The 16604-nt window shown below is 41.5% G+C and overlaps 1 protein-coding gene across 1 annotated transcript in view; it reads left to right on the plus strand.

The window, feature by feature from the left end:
* Window positions 1–16604, plus strand: part of oxsr1b (oxidative stress responsive kinase 1b) — a 172819-nt gene that overhangs the window by 85967 nt on the left and 70248 nt on the right. Inside the window, exon 5 of the mRNA XM_078215842.1 lies at window positions 15894–15949. Within this exon, the coding sequence (XP_078071968.1) occupies window positions 15894–15949 (56 nt within the window). The remainder of the gene's footprint in view (window positions 1–15893; window positions 15950–16604) is intronic.

Below are 16604 nucleotides of genomic sequence, written 5' to 3' on the forward strand. Positions count from 1 at the left end.
GTGTCTGAACTCCCTGCTCTTTCACCATAACATGCACAGCATCTTGTCCCTTGGTAAATCAGATGCAAAGTATTAATTTAATATCTCGGCCATGTCCCTTTCTTCCATGTGTAAATCCCTTTTTTGGTCCCTAATCGGCCATCTTCTTCCTTTTTACCATTTATTGGCTGAGAGCCATGTGGATAGCATGTCCAGAAAGGTGGTCACACTGCAGCTTAAGGACTTGGTGGCAGAGAGGGAATGGATAACTACTAGGCACTCCAAGAGAATTAGGCAGGTAGTGCAGGAGACCCCTGGGGCCCCACTCAGAAATTGGTTTTCCGTTTTGGAAGTGGTTCCTCAGGAGTATATTCAGAATCAGGTTTATGGCATCATAAGCGGCTTGGCTGTTCAGGAGGGAAGGAAGAAGAAAAGAGCAACAGTGATGGGAAGATTCGTTAGTTATGGAAATAGACAGGCGTTTCTATGGCTGTAGACATGATTCCAAGATGATACGTTGCCTCCCTGGTGCAGTGGTCAAGGATGACACGGCGTGGCTGCAGGACATTCCTCTGGGGAGGGTGAACAGTCAGAGATCGGGGTCACATTGGTGCCAATGACTTGGGTAGGAAGGGGGATGGCGTCCTGCAGTCATAATTTAAGGACTATAGAGAAAATTAGCAAGCAGGACCTCAATTGTAGTAATTTCTGAATTACTCCCAGTGCCATGTCAAAATTAGTACAGAAATAGGAGGATAAGGCAGCTGAATTTGTGGCTGCAAATATGGCACATGATGGAGGGCTTTAGATTCCTGGGACATAGTGGAGAAGCCAAGAGGGATTATGAGAAAAGACTGGCAGCCAACGGAGAGGAATCCCAAAGTTGTCTTTAGGCATGTAAATAGAAAAAGGGTGGTAAAAGGAGGATTAGGGCTGATTGAGGACCAAAGGAAATTTACACATGGAGGCTGGTGGCATGGCTGTGGTATTAAATCAATACTTTGCATCCCTCTTTACCAAGGAGGTAGATGCTACCCAGGATGTGGTGACAGATACGGAAATTCTTTCCCTGGAAAGATTCAAAGTTGATAAGGAGGAAGTGTTGAATATACTGTCAGTGCTGCATGTTGACAATGTATGAGGACCAGATGAGATGCATCCAAGGGCATTTAAGGAAGAAAGAATGGAAATTGCATAGGTGCTGACCATTATGTTCCAGTCTTCTCTAGACTCGGGAGTGTCAGAGGATTGGAGAATTGCAAATGTTACGCCCTTGTTCAAAAGAGGTTGTCAGGATAGCCCGAGCAATTACAGTTTAACATCCGTGCTGGGCAAGTTTCTGGAAACAATTATTTGGGTTAGAATTTGTAGTCACATGGAAAATTTGGGTTGATTACGAGGAGACAGCATGGATTCCTAAAGGGGAAATCGTGCTCATTAACTTGCTAAAGTTTTTGAAAAGGTAACAGAAAGGGTTGATGAGGATAATGCGTTGATGTGGTGTACATGAACCTTCAGAAGGCATTAATTACAATGCCGCACAACAAACTTGAGAAAGGTTATAGCTCATGGACTAAAAAGGACAGTGGCAACAGGGATGCAAAATTGGCTGAATAATAGGAAGCAGCGAGTAATGGTCAATTGATATTTTCCTGACTGGAGGAAGGTTTTTTGTGGTGTTTCCCAGGAGTCAGTATTAGAATTTCCTGATATATATTCATGATGTAGATCTTGGTGTGGGGGGGACAATTTCAAAGTTTCTGGATGACACTAAACTTGGAAGCATTGTATACTGTAATGAGGAAAGTGTAGAATTTCAAAAAGACATAGACAAGTTGATGAAGTGGGCAGATAGGTGACAGATGAAGTTCAGTGTGGAGAAGTGAGGTGTTGCATTTTGGTAAGAAAAACATGGGCAGGCAATATAAAATGAGGGGTAAAATTCTTAAAAGGAGTGGAGGAGCAGAGGGACCTGGGTATGCATAGATCATGAAGGTGGCAAGACAGGTGGAGAGCAGTTCATAAACCATATAGTATTCTCGGCTTTATTAATAGGTGCATACAGCACAAGTGGGGAGGTTATGCTGAACTTGTACAAGACACTAGTTGGATCTTAGTTGGAATATTGTAGACAGTTCTAGGTGTGACAATAAAGGGAGAATTTGAACACATTGGAAAGAATGCAGAAGAGGCTTACAAGAAAGGTCTCAGGGCTGAGAAACTTCTGTTATGACGATAGATTGGAGAGTTTGGGACTGTTCTCCTTGGAGAGAAGGCTAAGAGGAGAGTTGATACAGATGTTCAAAGTCATGATGGGACTGGATAGAGTAGATAGCGAGAAACTGTTCTAGCTCACGAAAGGATCAAAAACGAGAGGGCACAGATTTAAAGTGACTTTCAAAAGAAGTAAATGTGATTTGTGATAAACTTTTTCATACAACAAGTGATCAAGTCTGTGGTTGAAGGAAGTGCAGTTGATGTAGTTTATATGGATTTTAGAAAAGCCTTTGACAAAGTCTCACATGGAAGACTCAGAAGGTTGAAGCACATGGAATTCAGGGAAAATTGGCGTGATAGATCCGAAACTGGCTTAGTAATAAGACAGTAAGAAGTCTCACAACACCAGGTTAAAGTCCAACAGGTTTATTTGGCAGCACTAGCTTTCGGAGTCTCAAGCTCCATCAGGTGAGTGAGGACTTGTGTTCACAAACAGGGCATATAAAGACCACAAACTCAATTTACAAAATAATGGTTGGAATGCGAGTCTTTACAGATAATCAAGTCTTAAAGGTACAGACAATGTGAGTGGAGAGAGGGCCAAGCACAGGTTAGAGGTGTGTATTGTCTCTAGCCAGGACAGTTAGTGAGATTTTGCAAGCCCAGGCAAGTCGTGGGGGTTACAGTGTGTGACATGAACCCAAGATCCCGGTTGAGGCTGTCCTCACGTGTGCGGAACTTGGCTATCAGTCTCTGCTCAGCAATTCTGCGTTGTTGTGTGTCGTGAAGGCCACGTTGGAGAACACTTACCCGAAGATCAGAGGCTGACCGCTGAAGTGTTCCCCGACTGGAAGGGAACACACCTGCCTGGTGATTGTCGAGCGGTGTTCATTCATTCGTTGTCATAGCGTCTGCATGGTCTCCCCAATGTACCATGCCTCGGGACATCCTTTCCTGCAGCGTATCAGGTAGACAACATTGGCCGAGTTGCAAGAGTATGTACCTGGTGGATGGTGTTCTCACGTGAGATGATGGCATCCGTGTCGATGATCCGGCACGTCGTGCAGAGGTTGCTGTGGCAGGACTGTGTGGTGTCGTGGTCACTGTTCTCCGGAAGGCTGGGTAGTTTGCTGCGGACAATGGTCTGAGGTTGCGCGGTTGTTTGAAGGCAAGAAGTGGGAGTGTGGGGATGGCCTTGGCGGGATGTTTGTCTTCATCGATGACTTGTTGAAGGCTCTGGAGAAGGAGCTTGAGACTCCAAAAGCTAGTGCTGCCAAATAAACCTGTTGGACTTTAACCTGGTGTTGTGAGACTTCTTACTGAGATTACCCCAGTCCAACGCCGGCATCTCCACATCATTAGTAATAGGATGCAAGAGGTGATGGTGGAAGCCTGTTTGAGTGACTGGAAGCCAGTGTCCAGCAGCATACCACAAGATTCAGTGCTGGGACCCTTACTGTTGTTATATGCGTAAATTATGTACATGATGTTGTGGGGGAATGATGAGCAAGTTTGCAGATGACACCAAGATTGGAAGGGTGCTTAATAGTGAAGAAGTAGGTTGTAGATTACAGGAAGATGTAGACGGATTGGCCAGATGGACAGAGCAGCTGCAGATGATATTTAACCCTGATAAGTGTGAGGTGATGCACTTTGAAAGAAGAAACAAGATAAGGGAGTATTTAGTGAATGGCAGGATAATAGGAAGCTCAGAGAAACGGATAGATCTTGGGGTACTTATTCACAGATCATCGAAAATGGTAGAGCCAGTGAGTAGGATAGTTAAGGCAAATGGGACACTTGCTTTAAGAGCAAAGAGGTAATGTTGGAGCTGTGCAGAATGTTGGTTAGGCCACAGCTGGAGTATTGTGTGCAGTTCTGGCCACCTCACTATAGGAAGGATACGATTAGGCTAGAAGGGGTACATAGGAGGTTCACCAGGATGTTGCCTAGCTTGGAGCATTTGAGCTATAAGGAAAATGCTTAGATTGTTTTCTTTAGAGCAATGAAGGCTGAGGGGGAACATGATTGAGGTGTGTAAGGTTATGAGGGGTATTGACAGGGTGAATAGGAAGCAGCTGTTCCCCTTTGAGGGGTCAATCATGACAAATAGTTTCAGGGGAAGGCAATTTGAAAAAAAAAATCACTTGGAAGGTAGTGGGAATCTGAAATGCACTATCTGGCAGGATGGTGGAGGCAGGAAACCTTGCAACCTTTAAAAAGTTTTTGGATGTGCACTTGAAACATTACATCCAAGCACATGGGACAGGTGCTGGAAAATGGGATTAGCGCAACTTTAGTGGTAGTTATTGTCGGTGCAGACTTGATGGGCCGAAGGGCCTTTTCTGTGCTGTATGACTCTATAGGCGGGATTTTTTTCAGCCACACTCTCCCCAAGGTCAACGTCAAATTCTGCCCTATGACTAGTTCGGGTCTGGAATGCACTGCCTGAAAGTGTGGTGGAGACGGGTTTAATTGAGACATTCAAGAGGAATTGGGTGGTTACTTGCGTGCAGGGTTACAGGGAAAAGGCAAGCAAATGGCACTAAGTCATGATGCTTGTTTGGTGAGCTGGTGCAAACATGATGGACCAAATGGCCACCACCTGCGCCATAGCAATTCTGTGAATCTTAGATTTATATGCCAGTTGAATAATTTTGTTCCTTTTAGGTTAGCTAGTAGTCCCATCTCTTATATTCTGTTTGCTTCTCATACTTTTTCAGTTCCCCTCAAACCTTCTATACTCACCCTGGTTTGTGATAGTATTATCCACCCGACATTTGTCATAAACATACTTTCACCTCTTAGCCTCTGTTTCTTTTGTCATCCAGGCAGCCCTGGATTTGTTAGCCCTATCTTCCTTGGTGGGAGTATACCTTGACTATGACCAAACTATCTCTTTGTTCAGTTACAGTTTTGCCTGCCAATTTCTGATTCATTAGAACAAAGCCAGGAACGAGGGGTTAGAATTATGATGAAAGTCAGAAAAATAGGAGTTTGTTTCACTCAAGCAGTTGGGATTAAAGGGAGCCTAATGAAGGTTTTCTTGACTAAATATATAATTCTATCTGAAAATGACTTTTTTGTCATCAAGAGGTTTGCCTACATTGTCAAGGGTTTGAGAGGAGGTTGATTATTTGGGATCATCTAGATATATTAGGAGGATGTAAGTGCTTTTCCAGCATTGCAGCTTGTTTTGGTTGTTGGAATAATGGATAATTGCATCTGTATTCACACCATTAAACCCCTTAATTTAGTTCCAGCTTTAATCTTCTCTTGATTATCTTCTATTAACTATATAAATTCTGAATCCATCGGTTTTGGGTATTTCTTATTCTATATTTGATTAACATCTTAATCCCACAAGACTGCATCCTATCTCATATTTTCCATATAAACCATCTGCATCATTGGATCAGAACTTGCAACTATCCATTACTTGTGTAACTTGATCTCATTTTGAAGTTGTAAATGCCATCCAAATGTGAACTTGGCTTTTCTAATTGTAGCAGATATCTGTGGTTTGCTCAGCCTGGTGTGTTGGAATCTCAGTCCTGTCTTCTCAAAATTACTGAAGTTTGACTCATGTATCACTTATTTGTGATTATGGATATTTAGAATCTTGGTGTAAGATTAGGAAGTGCATTTAAAATGAACCTTCAGTTTTCCCCTTTTTTTTTCCTCTGTGAAAAGAGTTCTACATAATTTGCTGGCAGTATTAATTTAAAACTGGGAAAAGTGTAGATAGCAAATAGAATAATTACACCAAGTAGAAAACAGTAAAGCAGTGACTGATCTATGGTAATGGTGCACTGAAGATTGGTGAGACAATGCAGTGAATGAAAAGTTATAGTTATGAAGAAGTGTTTTAAAAATTCAGTGCCTCTTTACAAGTGCAGCTGAGGAGATCTAATTCAGGTTTCTAAGAAGTTTTGAAGTTGAGTAGTGAAATACTGCTTTCACTGGTTGGCAGATTGATGTTGCCAATATCTAGCTCATGATTCATATGTTTTAGAATATAACTTTGGTTTAGGAATTAAAGTTCTAATTGGAAAATTGGGACATCTGGTTAAGGAATTGGTTGGCATCTCAAATGAATGCAATTCATACAAGCTTGGCTTTAATTAACTGCGGGAAGAAGTTTAACAACACCAGGTTAAAGTCCAACAGGTTTATTTGGTAGCAAAAGCCACACAAGTTTTTGGAGCTCCAAGCCCCTCCTTCAGGTGAAGGAACTCACCTGAAGAAGGGGCTTGGAGCTCCGAAAGCTTGTGTGGCTTTTGCTACCAAATAAACCTGTTGGACTTTAACCTGGTGTTGTTAAACTTCTTACTGTGTTTACCCCAGTCCAACGCCGGCATCTCCACATCATTTTAATTAACTGACCATAAGATAAATACAGGTTTTGATAGTGGGGGGGAAAACATTAAACAATGGGTGATCCATTTGTGGACCTCGAGGTAGAGATAGGTTGACCATTGTTATCTAAAGCTAGCAATGCTAGAAAACAGATGTAAATTGCAGAATTGAAGAGTTATGTTGAAGGTAAAATAATTCATTTGCATTTCTAGTTGAATCATTGTGAAGCATGTAGTGTTACCATGATAGTGATTCAGGGCAGAGCCTTGATTAGAAGGTTATTTTGTTTAAATTCATCTGCACGTGTTTGCTGACAGATGCAAGCAGTTCCATTTGGATTTCATGAGGGGAAAGTCAGCTGGAAGATTTGCCCTAGTTTGCAGCTAGTGGAAGAAATCTTCAGTGGTCCTCACAGAGCCTTGTGGCAGAAAGCAGTTGGCAGAGTCAGCTTGGAGACCTGTGGGAAGTTGGATATCTGCTGGCAGCCCAAACAAGGAGCTGGGGCACCCAGAGTCATGAGCACTGTAAAGTAAAATATAGAGAATCATGTAACCAAAATGCTAATGCAAGGATTCCCATAGAATCTTACTCCAGAAGAATTAGATGGAATACTAAGGAGAATTAAAATAAATTCTGAAGGGCTATGGCATACCTTTTGGGTGATCCCAAGAAAAGTGATTGAACCTTCAAGATTTTATAAGGGGAGGAAACTCTTGGGGACAAAATAAAAAGTAGAACTGAGTGTATTGTAAAAGATTTTATATGCTGTACTGTTGATATTGTTTACTTTGTCTAATCTTTTTGATATACAACAACGTTTGATTTCGTTTAAAAATGTTAAATCCTTGTGGCTTAGTTCTGTCAGTTAATTGCTGGATGTTCAGAATGGTCCCTTACAGGCTCGTAACATTAGTAGCAAGGAGCAAGCATAGCGTAGGATTATCACTGACAGCTGGAAGGAGTAAATTGGAAGAAATTCTTCTATCAACCATGTGTGAAGCATGGAATTCACAAGTGGTTAGTTTGGCAGAAGAGTGTAGCATCACTTTACATAGGATTAAATAGAATATACAGCACACAAATTGGACCTTCAAACCAAGCAGTCCTTGCTGGCAATTATACTCCACTCAAATCTTCTCCTGCCTTTCCTTATCCAGATCAGTAGAACCCTCTGTTCCCTCCTCCCTCAAATGCTTATATATGTGGCATAAAACTGCTGTACTATTCACTTCAATCACTCCCTGTGGTAATGAGTTTCATCTACTCACTTTTGACAGCTATCACACATTTATGGAGTCTTTTGCTCTTCCCCTTAAGTGGAAGTGCATACTCTGTGGCTGCTCTATCAAAACATTACATAATTTTAAAACCCCTCAGCTTTTCCTCTTCAAGAGACCCAGCCTTTTTATTATTTCCTTATGGGTATAACCCCTCATTTCTGATATATTTATAAATTGTTTTTGAACCCATTCATTTCTTCTATGGTGATTTTATATTATGGAGCCCAAAACTGTACACAGTAGTTCAAATGTGGTCTAACCAATGTTTGATAGTACAACTTCTCTACCCCTCAGTTTTATCCCTCTAGAAATAAACTATTTCTTAATGACCATGGTCTTGGAATATTTTAAGGCAGAGATGGACAGATTCTTGGTAAGCAAGGGGATGATGGGAGGCTGGTTGCAGATATGAGGTTATTATTAGATTAGCCATGATCTTATTAATTGGTGGAGCAGGCTCCTTGTTCGTAAATTCATATAATAATCTGAATTGCTATTTTTGTTTTTGTGAACTAGTACTCCTGATCGGTTTGCTTCTTCACCACTTAAATTTCTATTCTCTAAGTGATCATACTTTAACAAAAACAATATTGTGCACGTGATGAAATTCATTTGCCATTTTTTTCTAATTCTGAAAGTTTATTAATGCTTTGTAGTGCATTACGTTGCTCCTCAGCATTGAATACGTTTCCCCCACCCCACAAGCCATCAAATTTGGGCTCATCTGCAATTTAGAAATTGAGTTTTAGTTCCAAAGTCTGAAACAGTGGTCCCATCTCTGATCCTTCTAGGATTCCATCTTCCACCTTGTGTCATTCTGAATAGCTATCCATAACCCCTATTCCCTGCTTTCTGTCCATTCTGCTTCTGAGCCCCCGGCACTGGATGTTCTGACCTTAAGTTAAACTCCCGCCATGTGTGACCTCTCTTCACAAATCCGTTTGTCCACAGGAAAGAGTTTGTACACCCAATTGTCCATCGCACCCAAATCTTTACCGAGCTGCAGTATTGGTCCTGAAATATCTTCAACAATTGAAAAAAAATTCTATTGAGGTTCAATTTAAAATACTTGTTTACCATTTTCAAAGGATTACAAGTGAGGGAAAGCACCTAAAAGTAAGGGTTTGACTTCCTAGATAGTGGTCAAATTTGAACAGTATAGATTGGGGATTGGGCAATCATCTTGTGAGCTGCTTCATAGGTTAAATGTTTTCAGGTTTTCGTTTGTGGAAACGGAACAATACCTTTGGGTGTAACGGTTAAGTGTATCGTGTTTTTTAAAAAATTAAGTATGAATAAGCTCAAAGCCAAGCTGCTAAATAACATGCTTGCACTGCCGAACAATTATATGCTGGGTAAAGGTAAGACTCTAAATGCATATTGTGGCCTTGAAGTTTTTTTGTTTATAATTGCATTCAAGGGCATGCTTTTTTTGATGTTTGGGATATGAGTTTAAGGGATGTCACTGCTCAGGCGACATAGTTAGAGTTGGCAAGGTTTCCGCATCTGCAAGAGTAAAACTTAGATGTACAGCAAGCATGGAATTTTGGCAATGGCTGGAATCTATTTAATTCACTCCCATTATAAAGTGTGTTCACCGTTTGTGATTTTGCTTTTTGCGAGAGTTCATAGGAAGATAACCCGCAGACTTTACTGTTTCTGTTGGACGATTATGTGGCACCTTCCGGAAATCCAGATAACCTATATCTGTGTGGAGTTTGCACGTTCTCCCCGTGTCTGCCTGGGTTTTTTCCAGTTGCTCCAGTTTACTCCCACAGTCCAAAGATATGCAGGCTAGGTGGATTGGTCATATTAAAATTTCTCCTTCGTTGCCCAAAGTTTAGGGGGATTAGTGGGGTAAATGTGTCAGATTATAGGGATGGGGCAGTGGGTGGGCCTGGGTAAAATGTTCTGTTGGAGTCGGTGCACATCCAACAGTCCGAATAACAACCTCCTGCACTGTTAGTGATTCTATCTCCAATATTATCCTTGCTTGCTTTCTTGGCCTTTTAGTTTGGTCAACAAAGGCTTTCCCTTTTGAAATCCACGCTGACTTATCTATTGTTACTTCTCGATGTTTTCTGTTTTCTTCTTGAACAGGTAGGAATTTCATTCCCTTTTCTCTTTATCCCTCTTCTGACCATCAATTTAAGGGTAGTTGAAATTCCTCATGATTATTCTGTTTTAACTCATTTTCCTAATTTTGCATTTTTCATTTTCAATTTCTTGCTCTGTAAGCCTCCGCCATCTGTGTAATGGATCCTTTTTCTTTTCTCTGTCTTACCTGATTATAGAATCATAGAATCATAGAAACCCTACAGTGCAGAAGGAGGCCATTCGGCCCATCGAGTCTGCACCGACCACAATCCCACCCAGGCCCTACCCCCACATATTTACCCACTAATCCCGCTAACCTACACATCTCAGAACTCTAAGGGGCAATTTTTAACCTGGCCAATCAACCTAACCCGCACATCTCTGGACTGTGGGAGGAAACCGGAGCACCCGGAGGAAACCCACGCAGACACGAGGAGAATGCGCAAACTCCACACAGACAGCGACCCGAGCCGGGAATCGAACCCGGGACCCTGGAGCTGTGAAGCAGCAGTGCCAACCACTATGCTACCGTGCCGTCCACAGCCCTATTATTTCTGAACTGAGGCAACGTCCTTTGTAAGGACGCTTGTGATCAACAGCAGCATGGAAATAGAACATTAATATTGAAACAGTCATATTGATTAGGCAGACTTTTTCCATCTCCTCACTGCACACAGCATAAACCTTTTCCGTAACTCCTGCATGATTGTTCAATGTTCTTGACTGCACATGAGGATTTCATAGCTCCGCATCAACAAAACCCTCTGTTTATAGATATGCATGCGTGCACATTACCATCAAACTATAGCTGGAGTTGAATATCACAGGTGAGCTATCAGTCAGCCAAAAAATAACACTCAATATGAAAGGGATTTAATTCCTTCCCTCCCCTAATCATTTAAACAACCTTCAAATGAAGTAAAAGATACAGGAAAACATTGATAGCGCTTTTTGGCTGCAATTACAATTCGCAACCAGGCTTAACGTGGCAAATAGTTTAAGTTTATTTGTTAGTGTCACAAGTAGGCTCACATCAACACCGCAACGAAGCCACTGCGAAAGTCCCCCAGTCGCCACACTCCGCCGTCCGCTCGGGCACACCGAGGGCAAACCTAGCATGGCCAATGCACCCAACCAGCACATCTCCCGGACCGCGGGAGGAAACCAGAGCATCCAGAGGAAACCCACGCAGACACGGGAAGAGCGTGCAGAGTCCACACAGAAAGTGACCCAAGCCAGGAATCGAACTTTGAGGCAGCAGTGCTAACCACCCCGTCACCATGCCGCCCCATACCACAAATAAATCACAATCTCAGACAATCTCAGGTTCAATAACAATTGCTTTTCAGTCCATTTGACCCTATACAGTCATCTCTTCATTACAACATTTAGATAGTTCTACATAAACCGATGTAATGCTCCAACCTCAGCGCGCCATGCATGGCAAAGCATTCTAACTGCTGATCACCTCCAATATAAAGATACATTTCCTGGCATATACCTGATACGCGTGCTTCAAAATGTAACCTTGAAATCTCCGAACCTTTCGAATGTTCTGAGTTTTTGTTGTTTTCTTTTCTACTGCCATAAATTTATAGCTGTACCACCTCCCATTTTCCCCTCTCAACTTTTCTAAATATGTTAAACTTTGCCCTATTCAATTCCTAGTCCAATTTTTTTTCTGTAGCGTATCTCAATGGTTAATTCTTAGTAAATCTGGTTCCTGAACACTGTTGCCTCCAGATCCCATCTTTATTACAGACGTTTGTACAGTTTTGGTCATTTCTAATTGTATTTCTCATTATTTTTAATTATCCCTTTAATGACCCATTGGCAAGCATGGGATCACGATTGGGGAAATTGGGTGCAGGGTTCAAAAGGATTGAGGTGGCTTCAAGGGAGTAGTGAGGGTTAGTAGGAGCAAGGACAGCACAATGGCACAGTGGCACACTGCTGCCTCCCAGTTCCAGGGACCTGGGTTCGATTCCTGACTTGGGTCACTGTCTGTGTGGTGTCTGCACATTTTTCCTCTAAAGATATGTGGGTTAGGTTGATTGGCCATGCTAAGGTACCCCTTAGTGTGTCCCAGGATGCGTAGGTTAGAGGGATTAGCGGGGTAAATATGTGGGGTTACGGGGATAGGGTCTGGTGGGGTTGTTGTTGTTGGTGCAGACCCAATGGGCCGAACGGCCTCTTTCTGCACTGTAGGGATTCTATGATTCTATTCTAATACGGAATTTGGGAGATAAAGATTTGAACTAGTGTGTAAGGAAAGGTTAAGATAGAGCATATCATGCCTGTTCTATAATTGGTTTGGTTGCAATATTTGTATGAGATTATATGTGGCAATTTATGAAATGAAGTTCAACTAAATCCATTGCAATGACTAAGTTGCAAATATCAGTGCCTAAATAAAGAGGAGAAACATCTGAATTTCCACTATCTAATAAGGAGGAATGAGGTAAGTTCCCAAGTCGACTTTATCTGAGTATAAACAGAACAGCTGAGTTATACAGATGTTGAAAGGAACAAATGGAAATAATTGTGTCATACAATGTCACAATTGTCAGGCACAAATAAAGCTTCATTGTAACTGAGTGTAATCAAAATGGTGGTACAGCATCATGGACACCACTGGTGTTATTTAATATCCATTTCCCAAATCATGGTTAATGTTAATTTTGATTTATCAGGAACTAAATTCTGGGAATTAAAATATAAAATATTGATTAATTGTTGTATTTGAAACAAGTAATTGTCACCAAATGCTTGTAGTCAGGAATGAGAGTTAAGTGTATTACTAAGAAATTTTGTGTAACGGAGTTTGCAATACTAGGATTCCAATGTTGTATTTTTAAAGGAGGCTTGCATGCAAACCTCCAGCGAGGAGCAAGGTCAAGTGCCTCTGTAGCCAGTGGTACTGACATTACACTTCTTGACTCGTTGCTTCAGAGCACAGAGTTCCTTCCTTTCAGTGATGTAATTGGAGTGGTTTAAAGCGATATATCTCGAACCTCCTAGATGAAACAGCAAGCCCACTCTCAATGCTGTGCTTGGGGCTGCAATGTGCTCTTGTCTCCTGGTTGGCATTTCACATTTTGTGTGGACTCCCTGGAAGTTCTCTCAAGACCCCATTTTGGGAATTACTAGTTTAAAGGCAAGAAGATATAACGTAGCCATGTCCATGGGGCTTGAAACCTTGACTTCTTAATCAAGAATTTGAACTCCTCTTCTCGCCTTGCTTCTCGAAGTATGGCACTGCCTGCCCATGATTAGTGTCCTATTCTATATGTCTAGTCCATGATTAGTGTCCTATTCTATATGTCTAGTCCATTATATTCAGAAGAATGCGAATGTGCACACCTAATCAAATTACCTGATGATTTAATTGGATGTTATGGATTTCCATGACTGAGAATGACCAAACTGTGTGCAGTAATTGTCAAATTCAATTACATATGTCTGCTGCTAAATTGTGCCATGGCACATTTACTACCTAACTGTTCTTTAATTTAAGGATTTAAGATTTAATAACTATGTTTGGCCAATTAGTCACAAGACCAGAAGCAGTGCTAATCCCACACTGTCCTTTAACACTTTCCTTCAAACAGCTAACTAACCTGTTCAGAAATTGGTTAATGCTTCAATCACTAACTAATGAATCCATCACTAAGGAAATAGTGGAAGGTTCTCTATTCCCCTCTTCTTCTTTTCTCTCTCTCTCTCTCTCCCGCGCACCCCCCCCCCCCCCCCCCCCCCCCGACTCTCGCTTCTCTGCCGTTTCACCATTCACGCCTCCTTATTCTCTCTTTGGACTGCCATTAGTAGCTATGATTTATCTTTCATTCCCTCAGCCTGCAGTATAAATATCTCCCACTTTCTATGCCTTTTAGCTTTGACAAAGGGTTATCTGGACTCGCAACATCAGCTCTTTTCTCTCCTGACAGATGCTGCCAGACCTGCTCAGATTTTCCAGCATTTTCTCTTTTGGTTTCAGATTCCAGCATCCGCATTAATTTGCTTTCACCCCATATTCTCCTCTGTTCTATCAAAAGGGCCCAATTTATTCTTTCCTTATAACAGGAAAAGTCCTATTGAATCTGTTATAGAGTCCGAGGTTTACAGCATGGAAACAGGCCCTTCGGCCCAACTCTTCCACGCCGTCCTTTTTTTTTAAAACCCGTAAACTAATCCCAATTGCCTACATTTGGCCCATATCCCTCTATACCCCATCGTACCCATGTAACTATCTAAATGCTTTTTAAAAGACAAAATTGTACCCGCCTCTACTACTACGTCTGGCAGCTTGTTCCAGACACTCACCACCCTCTGTGAAAAAATTGCCCCTCTGGACCCTTTTGTATCTCTCCCCTCTCACCTTAAACCTATGACCTCTAGTTTTAGACTCCCCTACACTTGGGGGGGAAAAAATATTGACTATCTAGTTGACCTATGCCCCTCATTATTTTATAGACCTCGAGAAGATCACCCCTAAGCCTCCTATGCTCCAGGGAAAAAAGTTCCAGTCTATCCAGCCTCTCCTTTATAACTCAATCCATCAAGCCCCGGTAGCATCCTAGTAAATCTTTTCTGCACTCTTTCTAGTTTAATAATATCCTTTCTATAATAGGGTGACCAGAATTGCACACAGTATTCCAAGTGTGGCCTTACCAATGTCTTGTACAACTTCAACAAACGTCCCAACTCCTGTATTCAATGTTCTGACCGATGAAACCAAGCATGCCGAATGCCGCCTTCACCACTCTGTCCACCTTTGACTCCACTTTCAAGGAGCTATGAACATGTACCCCTAGATCTTTTTCTGCTGTAACTCTCCCCAACACCCTACCATTAACTGAGTAAGTCCTGCCCTTGGTCAATCTACCAAAATGCATCACCTCGCATTTATCTAAATTAACCTCCATCTGCCATTCATCAGCCCACTGGCCCAATTGATCGAGATCCCGTTGCAATTGGAGATAACTTTCTTCACTGTCCACTATGCCACCAATCTTGGTGTCATCTGCAAACTTACTAACTATGCCCCCTATATTCTCATCCAAATCATTAATATAAATGACAAATAACATGTTGTATCCTCTGTTGCCTTGGAATGCTTAGGATATTGAGCCAAAACTACTTAACTGTGGCCTTAAGTATTATATAGATTTACTGTTACACGATCTATTCTTGAGACAAGACAGAATTAACCAAACTAAATTATACTTTTTATTACAAGTAATGTGATGGAGTTCAATGCGTAATTTATCTTTTGCTGCGAAACCTCTAGTGAAGGATCCAGGCCCCAGATGGCTAGCACCAAGTACAAAAAGAGGAGAAAGGAAGTGGTTAATTAAAAGGATATGATTTGATGCAACCAAGTCTTTTAGGTGATGGTGAGACTTTTGGGACTCAGTAAATGAGTCACTAACTACAGAAGTTTCAGCCTCTTGCCTGTCCTAGTAGCCGCAACAATTATATGGCAAGTCCATTAGAGCTTCTGGTCTATCACGATGCCTCATCTTCAACCTCCATAAGGAATCGGTACATTCGTACATCAGTGAATGTCATGCGGAAGTAGTTAGAGACTCTTTCAGTATATCTGTTGCTAGTTCAGCACAATATTGAAGCTTTTAGTTCCTTCACTGTACAAAAGAGAAACTTTAAAAGCAACAGTAACAAGCCAATCTATTGTTATGCTTTCCTTTTCAGTTAACCCTTCTATAGAGAGAATAATATGCATGAGCTAAAGTGATATTTGTTTTATAAGTATCTGTCAATTGTAAATTGCTGGAATCAGTCAGTTATTGTGGCGGGGAAGAAGGCCATTCAGTCAGAGTTGGAACCTCTATTTTTAAGATCCCTCCTTAACACGGGAATTTTCTATTAACAGCTGGTACTGTGGAGGACTTTCGTCCCTTTTGATTCCTGCACAGCTGATTTTCTTTATTTATCTTGCAGAGACTTGAAGGCAGGAAACATTCTTCTCGGCGAGGAAGGCTCGGTACAAATTGCAGGTAATTACTAGTCAGTGCAATGAATCATTTTCAATGCATTAAGTAGCTAAAGTGGTGGCATGATTGCTGTAAATATTGTAAAACTACAAAAGCAAAGGGATATATGACTTTGGATTTTAACTGATTGGGTTTCATTTGATGTAAATTCAAGCACACGTATGCACTGACACTCAGGCAAACATTGAACAGATCACACTCAAAGCAATGTGTACATGTACATTTCTGCAGTCAAGGGCATGCTCTTGCAACAAAGACACATCCACCCAATTCTCTCGTAGACGGAAGTTTACTTCAAGCATGTGCGCACCACTTAACCCAGATAGACATCATGAAATCCACTGATTATTCATTCAATTCCAGGCATCTAGTGTCAGTGTGAAACACTCTTGAGCCAATTATAGCATGCTTCCTCAACCTTAAATATTTGATTTATTATTGTCACATGTATTGGTATATAGTGAAAAGTATTCTTGTGTGCTATACAAAGCATACAGTTCATAGAGTACGTAGAGAAGAAGGAAAGGAGAGGGTGCAGAATATAGTGTTACAGTTATAGCTAGGGTGTAGAGAAAGATCAACTTAATATAAGGTAGCTCCATTCAAAAGTCTGACAGCAGCAGGAAAGAAGTTGCTGAGTCGTTTGGTATGTGACCTC

The sequence above is a fragment of the Mustelus asterias genome, chromosome 7, assembly GCF_964213995.1.
Source record: "Mustelus asterias chromosome 7, sMusAst1.hap1.1, whole genome shotgun sequence".
NCBI lineage: Eukaryota > Metazoa > Chordata > Chondrichthyes > Carcharhiniformes > Triakidae > Mustelus > Mustelus asterias.